This window comes from Lithobates pipiens, unplaced genomic scaffold (assembly GCF_037356315.1).
Source record: "Lithobates pipiens isolate NorthernLeopardFrog02 unplaced genomic scaffold, aLitPip1_a1.2 Scaffold_22, whole genome shotgun sequence".
NCBI lineage: Eukaryota > Metazoa > Chordata > Amphibia > Anura > Ranidae > Lithobates > Lithobates pipiens.
Genome location: NW_027507784.1, coordinates 257169295 through 257185380, shown reverse-complemented (window position 1 = coordinate 257185380; position 16086 = coordinate 257169295). Strand labels below are relative to the sequence as shown.

At 44.6% G+C, this 16086-nt stretch overlaps 1 protein-coding gene across 2 annotated transcripts in view; it reads right to left on the bottom strand.

The window, feature by feature from the left end:
• The window catches only part of TXNDC11 (thioredoxin domain containing 11), a 148408-nt gene that overhangs the window by 114920 nt on the left and 17402 nt on the right, over positions 1 to 16086 (bottom strand). The window contains exons 3-4 of one of the 2 annotated variants that reach the window (XM_077448976.1): positions 15231 to 15328; positions 8764 to 8893 (exon numbers count right to left, since the gene is read on the bottom strand). In XM_077448976.1, the coding sequence (XP_077305102.1) occupies positions 8764 to 8893; positions 15231 to 15328 (228 nt within the window). Of the gene's footprint in view, positions 1 to 8763; positions 8894 to 15230; positions 15329 to 16086 lie in introns of those variants that run through there. The other variant, XM_077448977.1, reaches the window with a different exon arrangement.

Sequence of the window (16086 nt, the reverse complement as noted above, 5' to 3'; positions counted from 1 at the left end):
TGGGACACAAACACGAATAATCAAAAGTACTAATTTTAAAGGCTTATATGCAAGTTATTGTCATTGTTTTTTCGGGAGCAGTGATTTTAATTATGCTTAAAGTGAAGCAATAAAAGTGAAATATTCCTTTAAATTTCGTACCAGGGGGTGTCTATAGTATGCCTGTACAGTAGAGCTGCACGATTCTGGCTTGTGAGAATCACAATTTTTTGACTTAGAAGATGGATCCTGATTCTCACAGCATAACTGCTTTCACATAAAAAACAAAACAAAAAAAAATTGTGCCAACTTTACAGTTTTTTTATTTCTTGAAGTGTTTTTTGTCCCCAAACAATTGCATTTGAAAGACTGCTGGGCAAACACAGTGTGACATAAAATATTGCAGCAATTACCATTTTATTCCCTAGGGTCTCTGCTAAAATAATAATAATAATTATTATATATATATATATATATATATATATATATATATATATATATATATATATATATATATATATATATATATATATATATATATATATATAATTTTTTATTTTAATTTTTTATTATGTTTGGGGGTTCCAAATAACTTTCTAGCAAAAAAATATTGATTTTAACTTAACTACTTCCCGACCAGCGCATGCATATTGGCGCACAGGTATGTCCATTTCTATATGCCGCCCTGCCATCGTGTGCGCGCCGGCGTGCTCACGTGCTGGTTGGGTCCACCGTGAGTCCAGGTGTGGTTCCCACAGACTATTGCCGCGGGGACACCCGCGATCGTCTCACGGGGAGGCTGAACGGGGGGGGGGGAGCCGTTGTAAAAAGCACCTCTCCATTCTGCCTAGCAACAAGTGACACTGATCTCTGCTCCATGTGATTGGAGCAGAGATCAGTGTTCACCAACCCAAAGCCCAGCCCCCCACAGTTAGTAACATGCCCCTAGGAACACTTAACCCCTACACTGCCGCCCCCTGGTTAACCCCTTCACGGCCGGTGTCATTTGCACAGGAATCCGTGCATTTGTATAGCACTGATTGCTGTATAAATGACAATGGTCCCAAAAATGTGTCAAAAATGTCCGATGTGTCCGCCATAATGTCGCAGTCACAATAAAATAAAAAAAAGGCCGATCGCCGCCATTACTAGTAAAAAAAAAAAAAAAAAAAAATTTATAAAAATGCCATAACTATTCCATATTTTGTAAGCGCTATAACTTTGCGCAAACCAATCGCTTATTGTGATTTTTTTTACCAAAAATATGTAGAAGAGTACGTATCGGCCTTAACTGAGGGAAAAAACTGTTTTTATATATTTTTGGGGGATATTTATTATAACAAAAAGTAAAAAATAATGTGTTTTTTTCAAAATTGTCGCTCTATTTTTGTTTATAGCACAAAAAATAAAAACCGCAGGGGTGATCAAATACCACCAAAAGAAAGCTCTATTTGTGAGAGAAAAAAAAAAGGATGTCAATTTTGTTTGGGAGCCACGTCGCACGAATGCGCAATTGTCAGTTAAAGCGACGCAGTGCCGAATCGCAAAAAGTGGTCTGGTGTTAAGCCAGCAAAATGGTCCGGTCTGAAAGCGGTTAAGAAAGAGGTGTCAGAAAAAAGGATTTAGACCAAGTGGTTAAACTTCCTGCATTTACAGGTGGTTGAACACTTGGCAGACTGCCCAGATTATTTGTTTACACAAGAAGTTCTATTCCTTTGATCCAAGTAGTAAGTTAGTTACAATGTTTCAAGTTCTACACTTGGCAGATTGCCAGGGATGCTTTCTTTTGACAGCTGAGTGAGCAGATAATCTCTCCACTTGTTTACATGAAAGAATCGCCTACTCTCAGCGGAAGAGATTGTCAGAGGGGGTGAATCGATATTTTGTTTTTTTAACGATTAATCGTGCAGCTCTACTGTACAGTGGCACACTTTTCCCGTGTTTTGGCCTGGTATGGTTTAGGGGGCATGCTCTCTCCACCCACCCCCCCCCCCCACCCAATTTTCTGCGGCCTGTCAGGTTGCATGCTCGGAAAAGGGTCTGGTATGGATTTTTAGGGGGACCCCCACGCCATTTATTTTTTTATTTTCGTGCAGGGTTCCCCTTAAAATCCATACCAGACGGACCCCTACACCATAAAAACAAATTTGGCCTGAAGGGCCTGGTATGGAATTTGGGGAGGCCCCCCACGCATTTTTTTTTATACATTTTGGTTCAGAGTTCCCCTTAATATTCATACCAGACCCAAAAGGGCCTGGTAACGGACTGTGATCCCATGCAGTTTTTTCAATGACTTATCAATATCGCCAGGACCGACAATTTATTATAGCCACTAGTACTTTTAAATTACTTTGTCCTTTAGAAATTAAAATTTTGTGTAGGGACTGTTCTAAACACGGGAAAAATGCACCACTTTACAGGCATACTATAGACACCCCCCAGATACGAAATTTAAAAGGAATATTTCACTTTTATTGATTCACTTTAAGCATTATTAAAATCACTGCTCCCGAAAAAATGCCCGTCTTTAAAAAAATACTTTTTCATTGATACATATCCCCTGGGGCAGGACCCAGGTCCCCAAACACTTTTTATGGCAATAACTTACATATAAGCCTTTAAAATGAGCACTTGATTTTTTCATGTTAATGTCCCATAGACTTTCATGGTGTTCCGAATTTTCCCCAAAAACCACGTATTGTTCGGTGTTCGCAGAACATCCAAGAACCGAAGTTCGGCCCAAACCGTTCGCCCATCCCTAGTGGCCACTCATTAATATGAGAAGAAAAAAGGTTTAACCTTAAACTACGTTCTTTACTGTAAGAGCGGCAAGGATGTGGAAGTTCCACAGACGGTGGTCTCAGTGGGGAGAATCGATAGTTTCAAAAAAACTATTAGATAAGCACCTTAACCACTTGGGACCCGCGCTATTGCAAAATGACGGCAATAGCGCGGACCCACATTTTCGGGACTACGTCTATTGACGTAGTCCCGGTTACGAGCGGCCTGCGCGCCCCCTGAGGGGCGCGCGCGGCGCGCTCTGTGATCGGCGAGTCCGTGAGACTCGCCTGATCACCGATCCGTGTAAGGGGTCGATCCCGACCCCTTATCACGTGATCAGCTGTCAGCCAATGACAGCTGATCATGTGATAAAACGGAGCCGGTAATCGGCTAGTATTCCTCCTCGCGCTGACAGCGCGAGGAGAAAAAAAAAAAGCCGATCGCCGGCGGCCGTGTTCGGGACATCAGTCCCGATCACGGCCAGCAATTTAAAAGGACACCTGCCCCCTGCCAGTGCCCACCTGCCACCCGCAGTGCCATCCTGAATAAAGTAAGTGCCCCCCTGTCAGTGCCACCCAGCAGTGCCCATAGTGCCCACAGTGCCACCCAGCAGTGCCCACAGTGCCACCCAGCAGTGCCCACAGTGCCACCCAGCAGTGCCACCCACAGTGCCACCCAAAATCTGCCTCAGGTGCTGCACCCCAGTGCCGCCCATCAGTGCCCAGCAGTGCCGCCCATCAGTGCCCAGCAGTGCCGCCCATTAGTGCCCAGCAGTGCCACCTATCAGAGCCACCTATCAGTGCCACCTATCAGTGCCCATCAGTCCCATCTATCTGTGGTACCTATCAGTGCCCATCCGTGCCACCCATCCGTGCCACTTATCCGTGCCACCCATCCGTGCCATCTTATCTGTGCCCATCTTTGCCCATCAGTGCCGCCTTATCTGTGCCCATCGGTGCCGCCTTATCTGTGCCTATTAGTGCCGCCTTAACTATGCCTATCAGTGCCCACCAGTGCAGCCTATCAGTGCCCACCAATGCAGCCCATCAGTGCCCACCAATGCAGCCCATCAGTGCCCACCAATGCAGCCCATCAGTGCCCACCAATGCAGCCCATCAGTGCCCACCAATGCAGCCCATCAGTGCCCACCAATGCAGCCCATCAGTGCCCACCAATGCAGCCTATCAGTGCCGCCTAATCAGCGCACTTCAATGAAGGAGAAAAATGACCCGTTTGCAAAATTTTATAACAAACTATTAAAACATGATTTTTTTTTTTTTTTTTTTGCATCTTTTTTTGTTTGTTTAGCAAAAAATAAAACTCCGAGCTGTAACTAAATACCACCAAAAGAAAGCTCTATTTGTAGGAAAAAAATGATAAAAATTTCATTTGGGTACAGTGTTGTATGACCGCGCAATTGTCACTCAAAGTGCATCAGCGCTGAAAGCTGAAAATTGGTCTGGGACTGAGGGGGGTTTAAGTGCCCAGTAAGCAAGTGGTTAAACACCTCAACGACCACAACATACAGGGACACACAATGTATAATCACACACATAGGTTGGCCTTGATGGTCTTGTGTCTTTTTTCAACCTCCCTTATGTAACACATGTATAGTGGTTAGTTTATTAAACCTTTGTACCTGATGTATAGTAGTTACCTAAACACAAATATGGAATGTCTTTTAGTATTTCTTGCATTATAGAGACCTGTACCCAACTTGACTTAAATAACCTGTGAAGGACTGTCTTGTCTGTAACATGTAAGGTGTCAATGCCTGTATGCATCACTACAAGCCTGCTTGTTCTTAGAGCAGTATTACATACCATTGCAACTTTGGGTACTTTGTATTGTTTTTATTGAAGTCACCAATGTTCTTACCTACTTTTGTTTATATGTATTTGTAACAAATTGGACTATTTTTTTATAAAAATACTTGGTCTGTCTATAATAGAGCCAATAGGGCTCCTCTTCAGTGCTACGAGTATAAAACATTGATGTTTATCATGATAATCAACAAACATTTTTTGTTTGAGTACATCGTTGCTTGACTGACGCCTTTTCTTACGAAGAAACATCCAAGCCCAGCTAAATTTTGCCAAAACACATCTGAAGTCTCCCAAAAGCATGTGGGATAATGTGTTATGGTGTGATGAAACCAAGGTTGAAGTTTTTGACCAGAATTCCAAAAGATAGGTTTGGCGCAAAAACAACATTGCATATCACCAAAAGAACACCATACCCACAGTGAAGCATGGTGGTGGCAGCAGCATCATGCTTTAGGGCCATTTTTCTTTAGCTGAAACTGGGGCCTTAGTCAAGGTAGAAGGAATTATTAACAGTTCCAAATACCAGTCAATATCGGCACAAAACCGTTTGGCTGCATTCACACTCCAGTGTTTTGAATCACGTTCAGATTTGCCGCAAATCTGCCTGCGATTTGAAAGCGCTGATGTGTGAATGGCAAATCACGGGACTCGCATTTGACATGCCATGCCACAGGTCTGGTTCAATAAATCGAGCTGCAATCGCCGCAACACTGAACTTTTTTTGGGCGACATGCTTTCCGCGATGCATGTTGCCACGCGATTTATCGCGCTATAATCCCACACCGCAATTTGAGGTGTCATTCAAATGAATGCCATGTCAAATGAGAGTCTCGCGATTTGCCATTCTCACATCTGCGCTTTCAAATCGGGGGCAGATTCATGGCAAATCTGCCCGCAATTCAAACCGCTGAAGTGTGAACGCAGCCTCAGGCTTCTGCTAGAAAGCTAAACATGAAGAGGAACTTCATCTTTCAGCATGATAAAGACCGGAAGCATACAAATCAACAAAGGAATGGCTTCACCAGAAGAAGATTAACGTTTTGGACCTGAATCTCATCAAAACTCTGTGGGGTGATCTGAAGAGGGCTGTACAACAGAGATGCCCTCTCAATCTAACAGATTTGGAGTAATGCCACGTACACACGATCGGACTTTCCGGGAGATTTGTTCAATTAGATTGTGTGTGGGCTCCATCTGACTTTTTTTCCCCCCCCAAAAGTCAGACGGACCTAGAATTAAAACATGTTTCAAATCTATCCGACGGACTCAAGTCCGACTAACTAAAAATCAGGAAAACCGTTCGTCTGTGTGCTAGTCCGACTAACCAAATACGATGCAAGGGCAGCTATTGGCTACTGGCTATTGAACTTCCTTGTTTAGTCCCGTCTTATGTCATCACGTTCAAAACAAACAGACTTTCAAACGGACTTAGTCCGGGCATGTATCGCTAAGTCTGTTCGTTCAGAAAGTCCATAGGACCTCCGCCGAAAGTCAGTCGGGAAGACTGTCAGACCTAGTCCATCGAAAAGTCCGGTCATGTGTACGCGGCATGAGTGTTTTTGCAAAGAGTGGGCAAATATTGCCAAGCCAAGATGTGCCCTGCTGATAGACTCATACTCAAAAAGACTGAGGGCTGTAATAAAAACCAAAAAGGTGCTTAGACAACCTGTTTAAGGGTGTGCACACTTATGCAACCAAATTTTATTTTTTTTATTTTTTTTACCACCTAAAAGATTTCAGTTTGTTTTTCAACTAAGTTGTACAGTTTATAGGTCCCATTAAAAGGTGGAAAAGGTTCTGAAATTATTTGTGTGTCTCTTTTTTTTTTCACAGAAACCTGACATTTTAAAACAGGCGTGTGTAGACTTTTTATATCCACTGAATTTGAGGATACAAGGTAAAAACAAACTGTGTATTTCTACCCAGTGAAGTAACCAGCCTCAGGTGATACACAGAAATTAAAAATTATGCTACATAAGTTGCACCTGTCTATTTACAGCCCAGCCATCCTTCACCTAGATCCATTCAAAGTGCAGAATTTACACAGGATTGAGAGCTGAGGCTGTCAATCACAGACTGTGTCCTCCTCTGACACCTTTTGTTCTCTTGGTATCAGAAGTGACTCATGCTGATAGCAGAAGAACAAAGCAGCAGACACAAATGACAGTGCTCTGGATTGAGATAAGCACATATATAGGATTATGGCTTGTTCATATTTCATGTCTGAGGTTTACAACCACTTTATTCCTACAAGACAGGACGCAGGCTGAATAATCAGAGCCTGGGACATCATCAAGCAATGAATTAGAAGGGTGGAAAACAACTAGGCAAATAGAACTATGCCAAATGGGTGCGAGAAATCTTCCACAACTTCCTGTAGCATCACTACTGCAGCTCACTACAGGCATTGCACAAATTGCCCAGGAGAGCACCCACACAGAACATTACAGGCTGTCCCCATCATTCATGAAGTGTAGTGTTAGTGTGCGTGCGGGATTGTTGGATGCCAAGATGCTTTGCCCTCAAAAGCTTTGCCAGTTGCTGATCACCTGACGGTACCAGCCTCTAGCCTTTCAGACTTCATGTCTACATGCACACAATCCAGCAATGAAGTGGCCTTTTAATGGAGACAACAGTGGTCATCCCTGCACAATGTATGTGAACATTTAGCTTTCAACAGGGATGTACGTGACAGGAGGACAACTGATTAATTGAATTAAGAGACTGTCACTTCAGAAAAGGAAGTGCGTGAACAAGCACCTCATGACAGGATTACCAGGTGTTCTTTCAAAACTAATACATGATTAATATCACAACAAAAAAAAAAAAAAAAAAGGAAAAGTATACAGTACCAAAACAATTCAATACAAGAGGGCTCAAGGGGCTCCTGTTTAAACTGACCCGCCTCCTGCCTGATTTCCTGGCTAACACAAACTGTGTGGGGTGCTGGATGGGGCAAAAACTGAATTAGCCACGCCATTTTTTTTGTTAAGGGGGGGGGGGGGGGGTGTAACTTTTTAGAACCCCTTACTAGGCATTGAATTTGGGTCAGAAACTCTATAAAAGGCATCCCAAGACATAGCACATTTGTCACCAGCTTAGGTCACTTTACATTCATCTGTCTAAGGCCCCTTTCACATGGGCGGCTGTCCTGCTGCTGTCAAAAGCATGTTTTATTATTTTGAAATTCAAAGAATCCTGGCACAGTGCTCACTTGCAGTTGTACATTGCAATTATCTGCGTTTGGAACACTCTTGCCATATCTGATGCGCTTCCTGTTTTTCTTTCATTGCTGCCGCTGCTATCTGCAGGAGAAATGGTACACTGCGATTACCTGCAGTTATGTGCAGATAGCTGTGCTAAATCGTTCCTGGACACAGTCAACTTTATTTTCTCTATCTGCACAAAACTGCACGTAACAAAACCGTCACTAAATGCAGTATGTGAATGGGGCCATAGGAAAGCATTGTGTGCATTTAGCTGCGGTAGTTCTGCAGCTAAAAGCACAATTCTATCCTCCCGTTTGAAAGGAGCCTAAGACAGAAGTTGGACATGGACAATGACAAGGTTACAATCACATTGTGGGAAAAAGTGGATCACATCTGGTAACTAGTGCAGCAATTGTATTAAGTCAGGCTGCAATTTTCCTTCTTTTTAAAAAGGTTTGGAAAAAAAAAAAAAATAATTAAACGATGTGATGCATTGATAACAATGCAATTCACACCGCACATTTCACATTTTTATAGTGCCAGCTAATGTGAATGAGTCCTTATTTTTCTCCAGTGATCAGACTGCAACACTCTAATTTTGTAGCAGGCCGTAAAGCGAAAGGCTATAGCACAGGGATGGTATTTGTTATCTGCGAACAGGACCTGCAAAGACATCAAGCTATACATCATGATTGTGTCATCTCCAACCCAGCACTTCTGTTTAGGAAACTGATGTGGATATTAGATAATGCCTAAATAGTGCCATTTGGAGGAAAAAAGCAGATGTAGAAAAGCAGATCAAGGCATTATCTAAACATGAATCTAAAGAACGTGCAGAGTTTAAAAATATAGTAAATAAAAAAAGTTTACAGTTAGCTCTCTTTCAATACAAAAAGTAAATACAGTACATGAATCACATCCACATAGCAAATCACAGACAAGGATTAATCAATTGCAAAGCACAGTACCTCATAGGTAGCTAGGAAATCCCTTAGTCTTCCTACAGTAGAAACATACAAAACAGGACTCATCAATCGACGAACAAACTTCTCAATATATGCTGCTGTCAGTGGTCCTTTATATTCAATTGGTCCAAAACTGCAACAATAAATACATTTTTTATTTTACTGGAGAAAAATCAATATGATTGTATAAAGTTAGCACTATGCCAGTCAAAACCAGAGCTAACAAGCATAGAGGATATTGTTCACATTTATGCACTGGAAAAAAATGAACCATTTTAATTTTTACATGGATCTCTGTGGTTTTTTTTTTTTCGGGCGCACTTAAGTCTATGGAAGAACATGAGTACATATTTCATGAGTTTACAAGCATTTTCGACTTGCTGTAGGTGAACACAAGGCAGCTTGTCACTCCATGGTCGCAAGAACTTTCCCTGGATAGCTACTATGTGTTCAGCCACAACGAAGACGGACAGTTGCTGCAGTGGCCACAAACAGGGGTGTAAAATAAGACATGTTTCCTTAAAGCAATATCAAACCCAAAATTGTGGTGGATGCATTTGTTTTCTTTTTAGGCGTCTTTCCCCATTTTCACCTGGTGATCTGGTCAGTAACACACCTCCTGTATTAAAGGGCTTACACTCTGGATAAAGGAGCACAGAGGCACCTTTGGAAAGCAGCAGGGTTAATCTGGGCAGAACTTATTAATCTGTGTTGAGGGGAGCGTTCAATTGAGTAGCAGATTTAGATACACTAAAAAAAAAGTTGAACTCCAGCTAACATTTTATTAAAGGTTATAGAAACATTTTTTCCTTTTGGGAAAAAGGTTTTACATAAATAAAATCTAATCATTGTAAGCACACCTGACAGTGGTAAATGGTTGGTCTCAAACTATAACGGATATATCTCAAGGGAAACAGTTACTGGCAGGATCACCAGGTAAAAATAAAAGAAAGCATAAAAAAAAAGAAAAGAAAAAAAAAAAAAAAAAAAGACAACTAATGCAGCTTTTTAGACCGAAGAATTGGTATCCTGCAATATAATAAATGTTTGCTTTTTATTTTATTATTACTTTAACTCCCAACACTAAAAACCAGAGCATTTTCTCATGCTATCAGTACAGAAAAAGCATCCTCATTAGCAAACAAGAATATACCATGCATAAAAACACAAAATGCACAAAACAAGCCCTTAAAAATGCAAAGATCCACAACAGCAGAAATGGAGAAGTGAACAGGGCCTAGAAAATAGGTATTGAAATAAACAGTCCTGTGCTTATTATATACTTTGCTTTTGTCTTGACATAGTGACCTGGAAGTAGTAAGAAATGTAACCTTTTATACTCAGAAACGTCAATAAGGCCCCTTTCACATGGACGATCCGTTCAGGTCCTGAACGGACACTCCATAGAGGTCTATGGAGGGACGGATGTCAGCACCGCCGCCCTCTTCTTCCGACTTCGGGGGTCTTGTCCCCCTCTTCAGCTCTTCTTGCCGGGCCACCGCGCCTTCTTCTAGCTCTCCTGAAGAGAAGGACAGAAGAACAGAAGACGGCGACAGAAGACCGGGCCACCGCTTGTAAAAGAGCTAGAAGGCGCGGTGGCCCAGCAAGAAGAACCGAAGAGGGGGACAAGATCCCCGAAGTCGGAAGAAGAGGGCGGCGGCGAAGAAGAAAGCCGGGCTCCTCCGCTAGTGAAAGAGCTAGCAAAATAGCAGAAGATAGCGGAGGAGTCCGGCGAGAAGACCCCGAAGACGGAAGACCCCCGGAGCTGTGCAATAAACTATTTTAACTCTTGTGTGTTGTGTTTTTTTTGTAAATTTTTTTTCACAGGTGAATGGGTAGGGGGCCGGGATCTGGGGGCCCCCCTTATTAAAGGGGGCAGCCAGGATTCCGATAAGCCCACCGCCCGCAGACCCCGACAACCAACAGCCAGGGTTGTCTGGAAGAGGCCCTTGTCCTCATCAACATGGGGAAAAGGTGCTTTGGGGTGGGGGGGCCACGCGGCCCCCCCTTCCCCAAGGCACTCCCCATGTTGAGGGCACGCGGCCTGGTACAGCTCAGGAGGGGGGGGTTGGGGCGCTCGCTCGTCCCCCACCCCCTTTCCTGGCCGGCCGAGTAGCGTGCTCGGATAAGGGTCTGGTATGGATCTGGGGGGGACCCCCACACCGTTTTTTCGGCGTAGGGGGTTCCCCTTAGAATCCATACCAGACCCAAGGGCCTAGTATGCTCTCGAAGGGGGAACCCATTCCATTTTTTTTCTTTTTTTTTTTTTTATTTGGCGTGGAGTTCCCCTTTCAGAGCTCATTCTCTGATTGGCCATGGCAAAAGTCGCCTGGCCTGGGGTGACTTAAAGTCGTGTTGTAAGTCGCCCCAAGTCGTGTTCAAGTCGTGTCCAAGTTGCCTCCAAAAGTCGTGTTGAAAGTCGTGTCGCCCCTGTGTGAACCGGCTCTAAAGGGAGTGCTCCTAGCTGTATAAAAGACACCTGTCCACAGAAGCAGATTCCAATCTATCCACCATAACCAAGATCAAAGAGCTGTCCAAGGATGTCAGGGACAAGATTCTTGACCTACACAAGGTTGGAATAAGCTACAAGACCATCGCCAAGCAGCTTGGTGAGAGGGTGACAATAGTTTGTGATTTTTCGCAAATGGAAAAAATCCCAAATAACTGTCAATCTCCCCTCGGTCTGGGGCTCCATGCAAGATCTCACCTCGTGGCATTTCAATGATAATGAGGAAGCAGCCCAGAACTTCACGGGAGAATCTTGTCAATGATCTCAAGGCAGCTGGGACCACAGTCACTGAGAAAACAATTGGTAACACACTACGCCATAAGGGACTGAAATCCTGCAGTGCTCGCAAGGCCCCTTGCTCAAGAAAGCACATGTACAGGCCCGTCTGAAGTTTGCTAATGATCATCTAAAATTATTCAGAGGAGAACTGGGTGAAAGTGTTGTGGTAAGATGAAACCAAAATCAAGCTCTTTGGCATCAACTCAACTTGCTGTGTTTGGGAGGAGGAATGCTACCTATGACCCCCAAGAACACCATCCCTTCCATCAAACACAGAGGTGGAAACATTATGCTTTGGGGCTGTTTTTCTGCTAAAGGGGACAAGACAACTTCACTGCATGAAAGGGACAATGGATGGGGCCATGTAGCGTCAAATTTTGGGTGAGAACCTCCTTCCCACCGACAGGGCATTGAAAATTGGTCACGAATGGTTATTCCAGCAGGACGATGAACCAAGACAACAAAGGACTCACTCAAGAAGCACATTAAGGTCCTGGAGTGGCCTAGCCAGTCTCCAGACCTTAATCTCATAGGAAATATGTGGAAGGAGCTGAAGGTTTGGTTTACCAAAGCCAGCCTTCAAACCTATAGACTTAGAGAGGATCTGCAAAGAGGAGTGGGACAAAATCCCTCCTGAGATGTGTGCAAACCTGGTGGCCAACTAAAAGAAACGTCTGACCTCTGATTGCAAACAAGGGTTTTGCAACCAAGTACTAAGTCATGTTTAGTGAAGGTGTCAAATACTTATTTCACTCATTAAAATCCAAATTAATTTATAACTTTTTTGAAAAGCATTTTTCTGGATACTGATCATTTGTCAGTGGGAAAACGTACAAAATAAGCAGGGGATCAAATATTTCAAAAACATGCATTATGTTTAAATGCCACTAATCTTAAAAGGCGCTGTAAAGGGATTAAAAAAAAATAAATAAAAATAAATAAAAAAAAAAAACCACACACACACACACAACAAACATGTTATACTTACCTCCACTGTGCAGCTCGTTTTGCACAGAGTGGCCCCGAACCTGCTCTACTGGGGTCCCTCGGCAGCTATGGCGGTTTCCCCCGCAAGTACTTCTCACGTTCTTGCGAGCTCCATCGCATGGTGATAAGTACCTGCAGGCGCGCTACCGTGATACAGCGGGCGGCTATAGCTGCTCACTGTATCACTTGGCCCCATCCCCAAGCGCGCCGCGTTATTGGATGTGATTGACAGCAGCATGAGCCAATGGCTGCGCTGCTTTCAATCCATCCTCTCTAGCCAAACAACGGCCAGGCTGAGCGCACGAAGAGGATGTCGAAGGCGAGCGCAGGACTTTCGAGGGGTCAGGTAAGAAAATGCGGCCCCCCCACCCCAAAGCACCTTGTCCCCATGTTGATGAGGACAAGGGCCTCTTCCCGACAACCCTGGCCGTTGGTTGTCGAGGTCTGCGGGCGGGGGGCTTATCGGAATCCGGGAGCCCCCGGATACCGGCCCCCCCACCCTATGCCCCCCTACCTATTCACCTGTGAAAAAAAGTAAAAAAAAAAAAAAAGAAAGAAAACACAACACACAAGGGTTAAAATAGTTTATTGCACAGCTCCGGGGGTCTTCTTCCGTCTTCGGGGGTCTTCTCGTTGGACTCCGCTATCTTCTGCCAACTCTTTTACTAGCAGAGGAGCCTGGCTTTCTTATTTGCCGCCTTCCGACTTCGGGGGTCTTGTCCCCTTCTTCGGTTCTTCTTGCCGGGCCACCGCGCCACCTTCTAGCTCTTTTACAAGCGGTGGCCCGGTCTTCTGTCGCCGCTGTCGTCTGGCCTTCTGTTCTTCTCTTCTGGAGATGTTGCCTCGTCGCTGTCTCCGCTCACAATGACAGAGTCGCGGCGTGCGGCGACTTATATAGGGACATCACCGGATGATGTCCCCGCCCATTATGATGTCACAGTCCCAGAGGATGCTGGGACTGTGACATCATAATGGGCGGGGACATCATCCGGTGATGTCCCTATATAAGTCGCCGTGCGCCGCATCCCTGTCATTGTGGCCGGAGACTGCGACGAGGCAACATCTTCAGAAGAGAAGAAAAGAAGACGGCGACAGAAGACCAGGCCAACGCTTGTAAAAGAGCTAGAAGAAGGCGTGGTGGCCCGGCAAGAAGAACCGAAGAGGGGGACAAGACCCCCGAAGAGGGGGACAAGACTAGTGAAAGAGCTAGCAGAAGATAGCGGAGGAATCCGGCGAGAAGACCCCCGAAGACGGAAGAAGACCCCCGGAGCTGTGCAATAAACTATTTTAACCCTTGTGTGTTGTGTTTTTTTTACATGTGAATGGGTAGGGGTACATTGTACATTGTACCCCATACTCATTCACATAGGGTGGGGGGCCGGTATCCGGGGGACCCGTTATTAAAGGGGGCTCCCGGATTCCGATAAGCCCCCCGCCCGCAGACCCCGACAACCAACGGCCAGGGTTGTCAGGAAGAGGCCCCTGTCCTCATCAACATGGGGACAAGGTGCTGTGGGGTGGGGGGGCCGCGCGACCCCCCCTTCCCCAAGGCACCTCCCATGTTGAGGGCACGTGGCCTGGTATGGCTCAGGAAGGGGGGGGGCGCTCGCTCGTCCCCACCCCCTTTCCTGGCCGGCCGGGTAGCGTGCTCGGATAAGGGTCTGATATGGGCCTATGGGGGACCCCCACGCCGATTTTTCGGCGTAGAGATTCCCCTTTAAGTCCATACCAAGTGACGCTGAAGGAGGAATCGCTGGACCCGGCTGCCTGGAGACGCGCCCAAAATGAGCGGACTTTCCTCCGCGTGTGTGGGCGAGTCCGTTCATTTCAAAAGTACGGCGGATAGTCCGACGCTTAGTAAGCCGTATTAGTCCGCTGAAAAAGTGCCGTGTGTGGGCAAGTAGCTCGTTCGGAAAGTCCGCCAGACTAAGTCCGCTGGATAGTCTGCTACGTGTGTACGTGGCATTAGTATCATTTACCACTTCCCAAGATGGATGAGAAGGGGAGAGGAGAGAAAAGGCCCAAAATGGAAAGGCCCACCAGACTTTATACTCAGTCCTATAAATGAGGATATTACTTTCAAAAATCCAAACCAAATAGTGAAACCATCTGCATACTACAATGTGTCCACCAGCAGAATGTAAGCAGACTGTGGGATGCTCTAATGTCTCACTTGCACTTCACTGCAGCTAATCAAACACATTTCATGCTCGATTACCTACTACCATGGCTACAGTAATGAGGGAGTGAGATCTCTGAACCTGGAAGTGACATAATACACATTGCTTCAAGATTCATTAGGTACAGTGGGGATCAGGGAATAGATGTTCCCAATTCTCCTCTTGCTCTTAAATCTTCAGCAGTTCTCTAGAGTGGGCTCTCTGGAAGAACAGGACACCAAGGAACCACTACGTGTGCTGGCCTGGATCACTTTTACCTGAAAGCCAATCACCGGTTGAAAAATGTCATTCCAAGTTCACGGCTGCAACAGCAGCCACAAGCTTGCTTTAACCTGTTAAATATCAGGGATTTGGTAGCCAAGGGGTCAGAATACTTTAGAAAGCTCTTGACAACATTATCAAAACTTTAGTGTATGAATGCAGAGTAGAAGATTATCTAACAACTGAACAGCTCAACCCATGATTAAACCATTTTAATGTTCCAGATAAAAATGTTCCTGGAGTTGTGCGCTTACCTCTTATGGAACAGGTGAATTACAGGGAAATAGAAGAAGCTCTTTTGTTTCCTGCACTTTCCCTGGTGCCACCAGCAGTTGACAGCCACAAACAGTACCTGAGGGAACCCAAATAATCTTTAAACAAAGTCTGTTTAAGCACGGTTTAGGCTAATAAAACAATGTTAATCTTTCATGTCTTGTTGAACACACAATTTGACCATTCATAGTCTAAGCTGGAAAACACATCTGAACCTTCCTTTGTATTTAGCAAAATCTCTATCTACCTCTATCCTTAGCAGCAATCACCTCCACCACGCATTTCCAAAAGCTGCTGGATTGGCTCTTGGAATCAAGGTAATGTCTAAACTATTTCTTATAAAAGTCTTAAAAGAGAAAACCTTACACTCACCTGGGGGATGCAGCATCGATCCGATGCAGTGAGAAATAAACACTGCTGATCACTCAGTTCTCCCCACTGGACTGTGCAGGGGGCAGAAGAGGCTGGCTCAGGCTTTCACTGGGAGGCTAGGCCAGGTGCCGGTCCAGGCAGCTTTAGCCCACTGTCTGCTGAAAACAGGACCACAGGAGAGCAGAACAAACTGCACTCCTGTGACCTACAGGAGAAGTATAGTCAAAAAAGGTTTGGCTATACTTGCCCTTTAATCTATATTTCTTGGGTTCCTTGTTTATGGCACATCATTTCCAATGGGGTTGACATCTGAACTATACCTTGGCCCTTCCACAAAAAAAAAAAAAAAAAAAAAATATTTGTTTATTGGGTAATCCAATGTTTCAGGTCATGTGCTTTTTGCATGTGAAATGTCCTGACACTGTTTTGTGAAATGTACAATTTTGAATGTATTTTTATTCTATG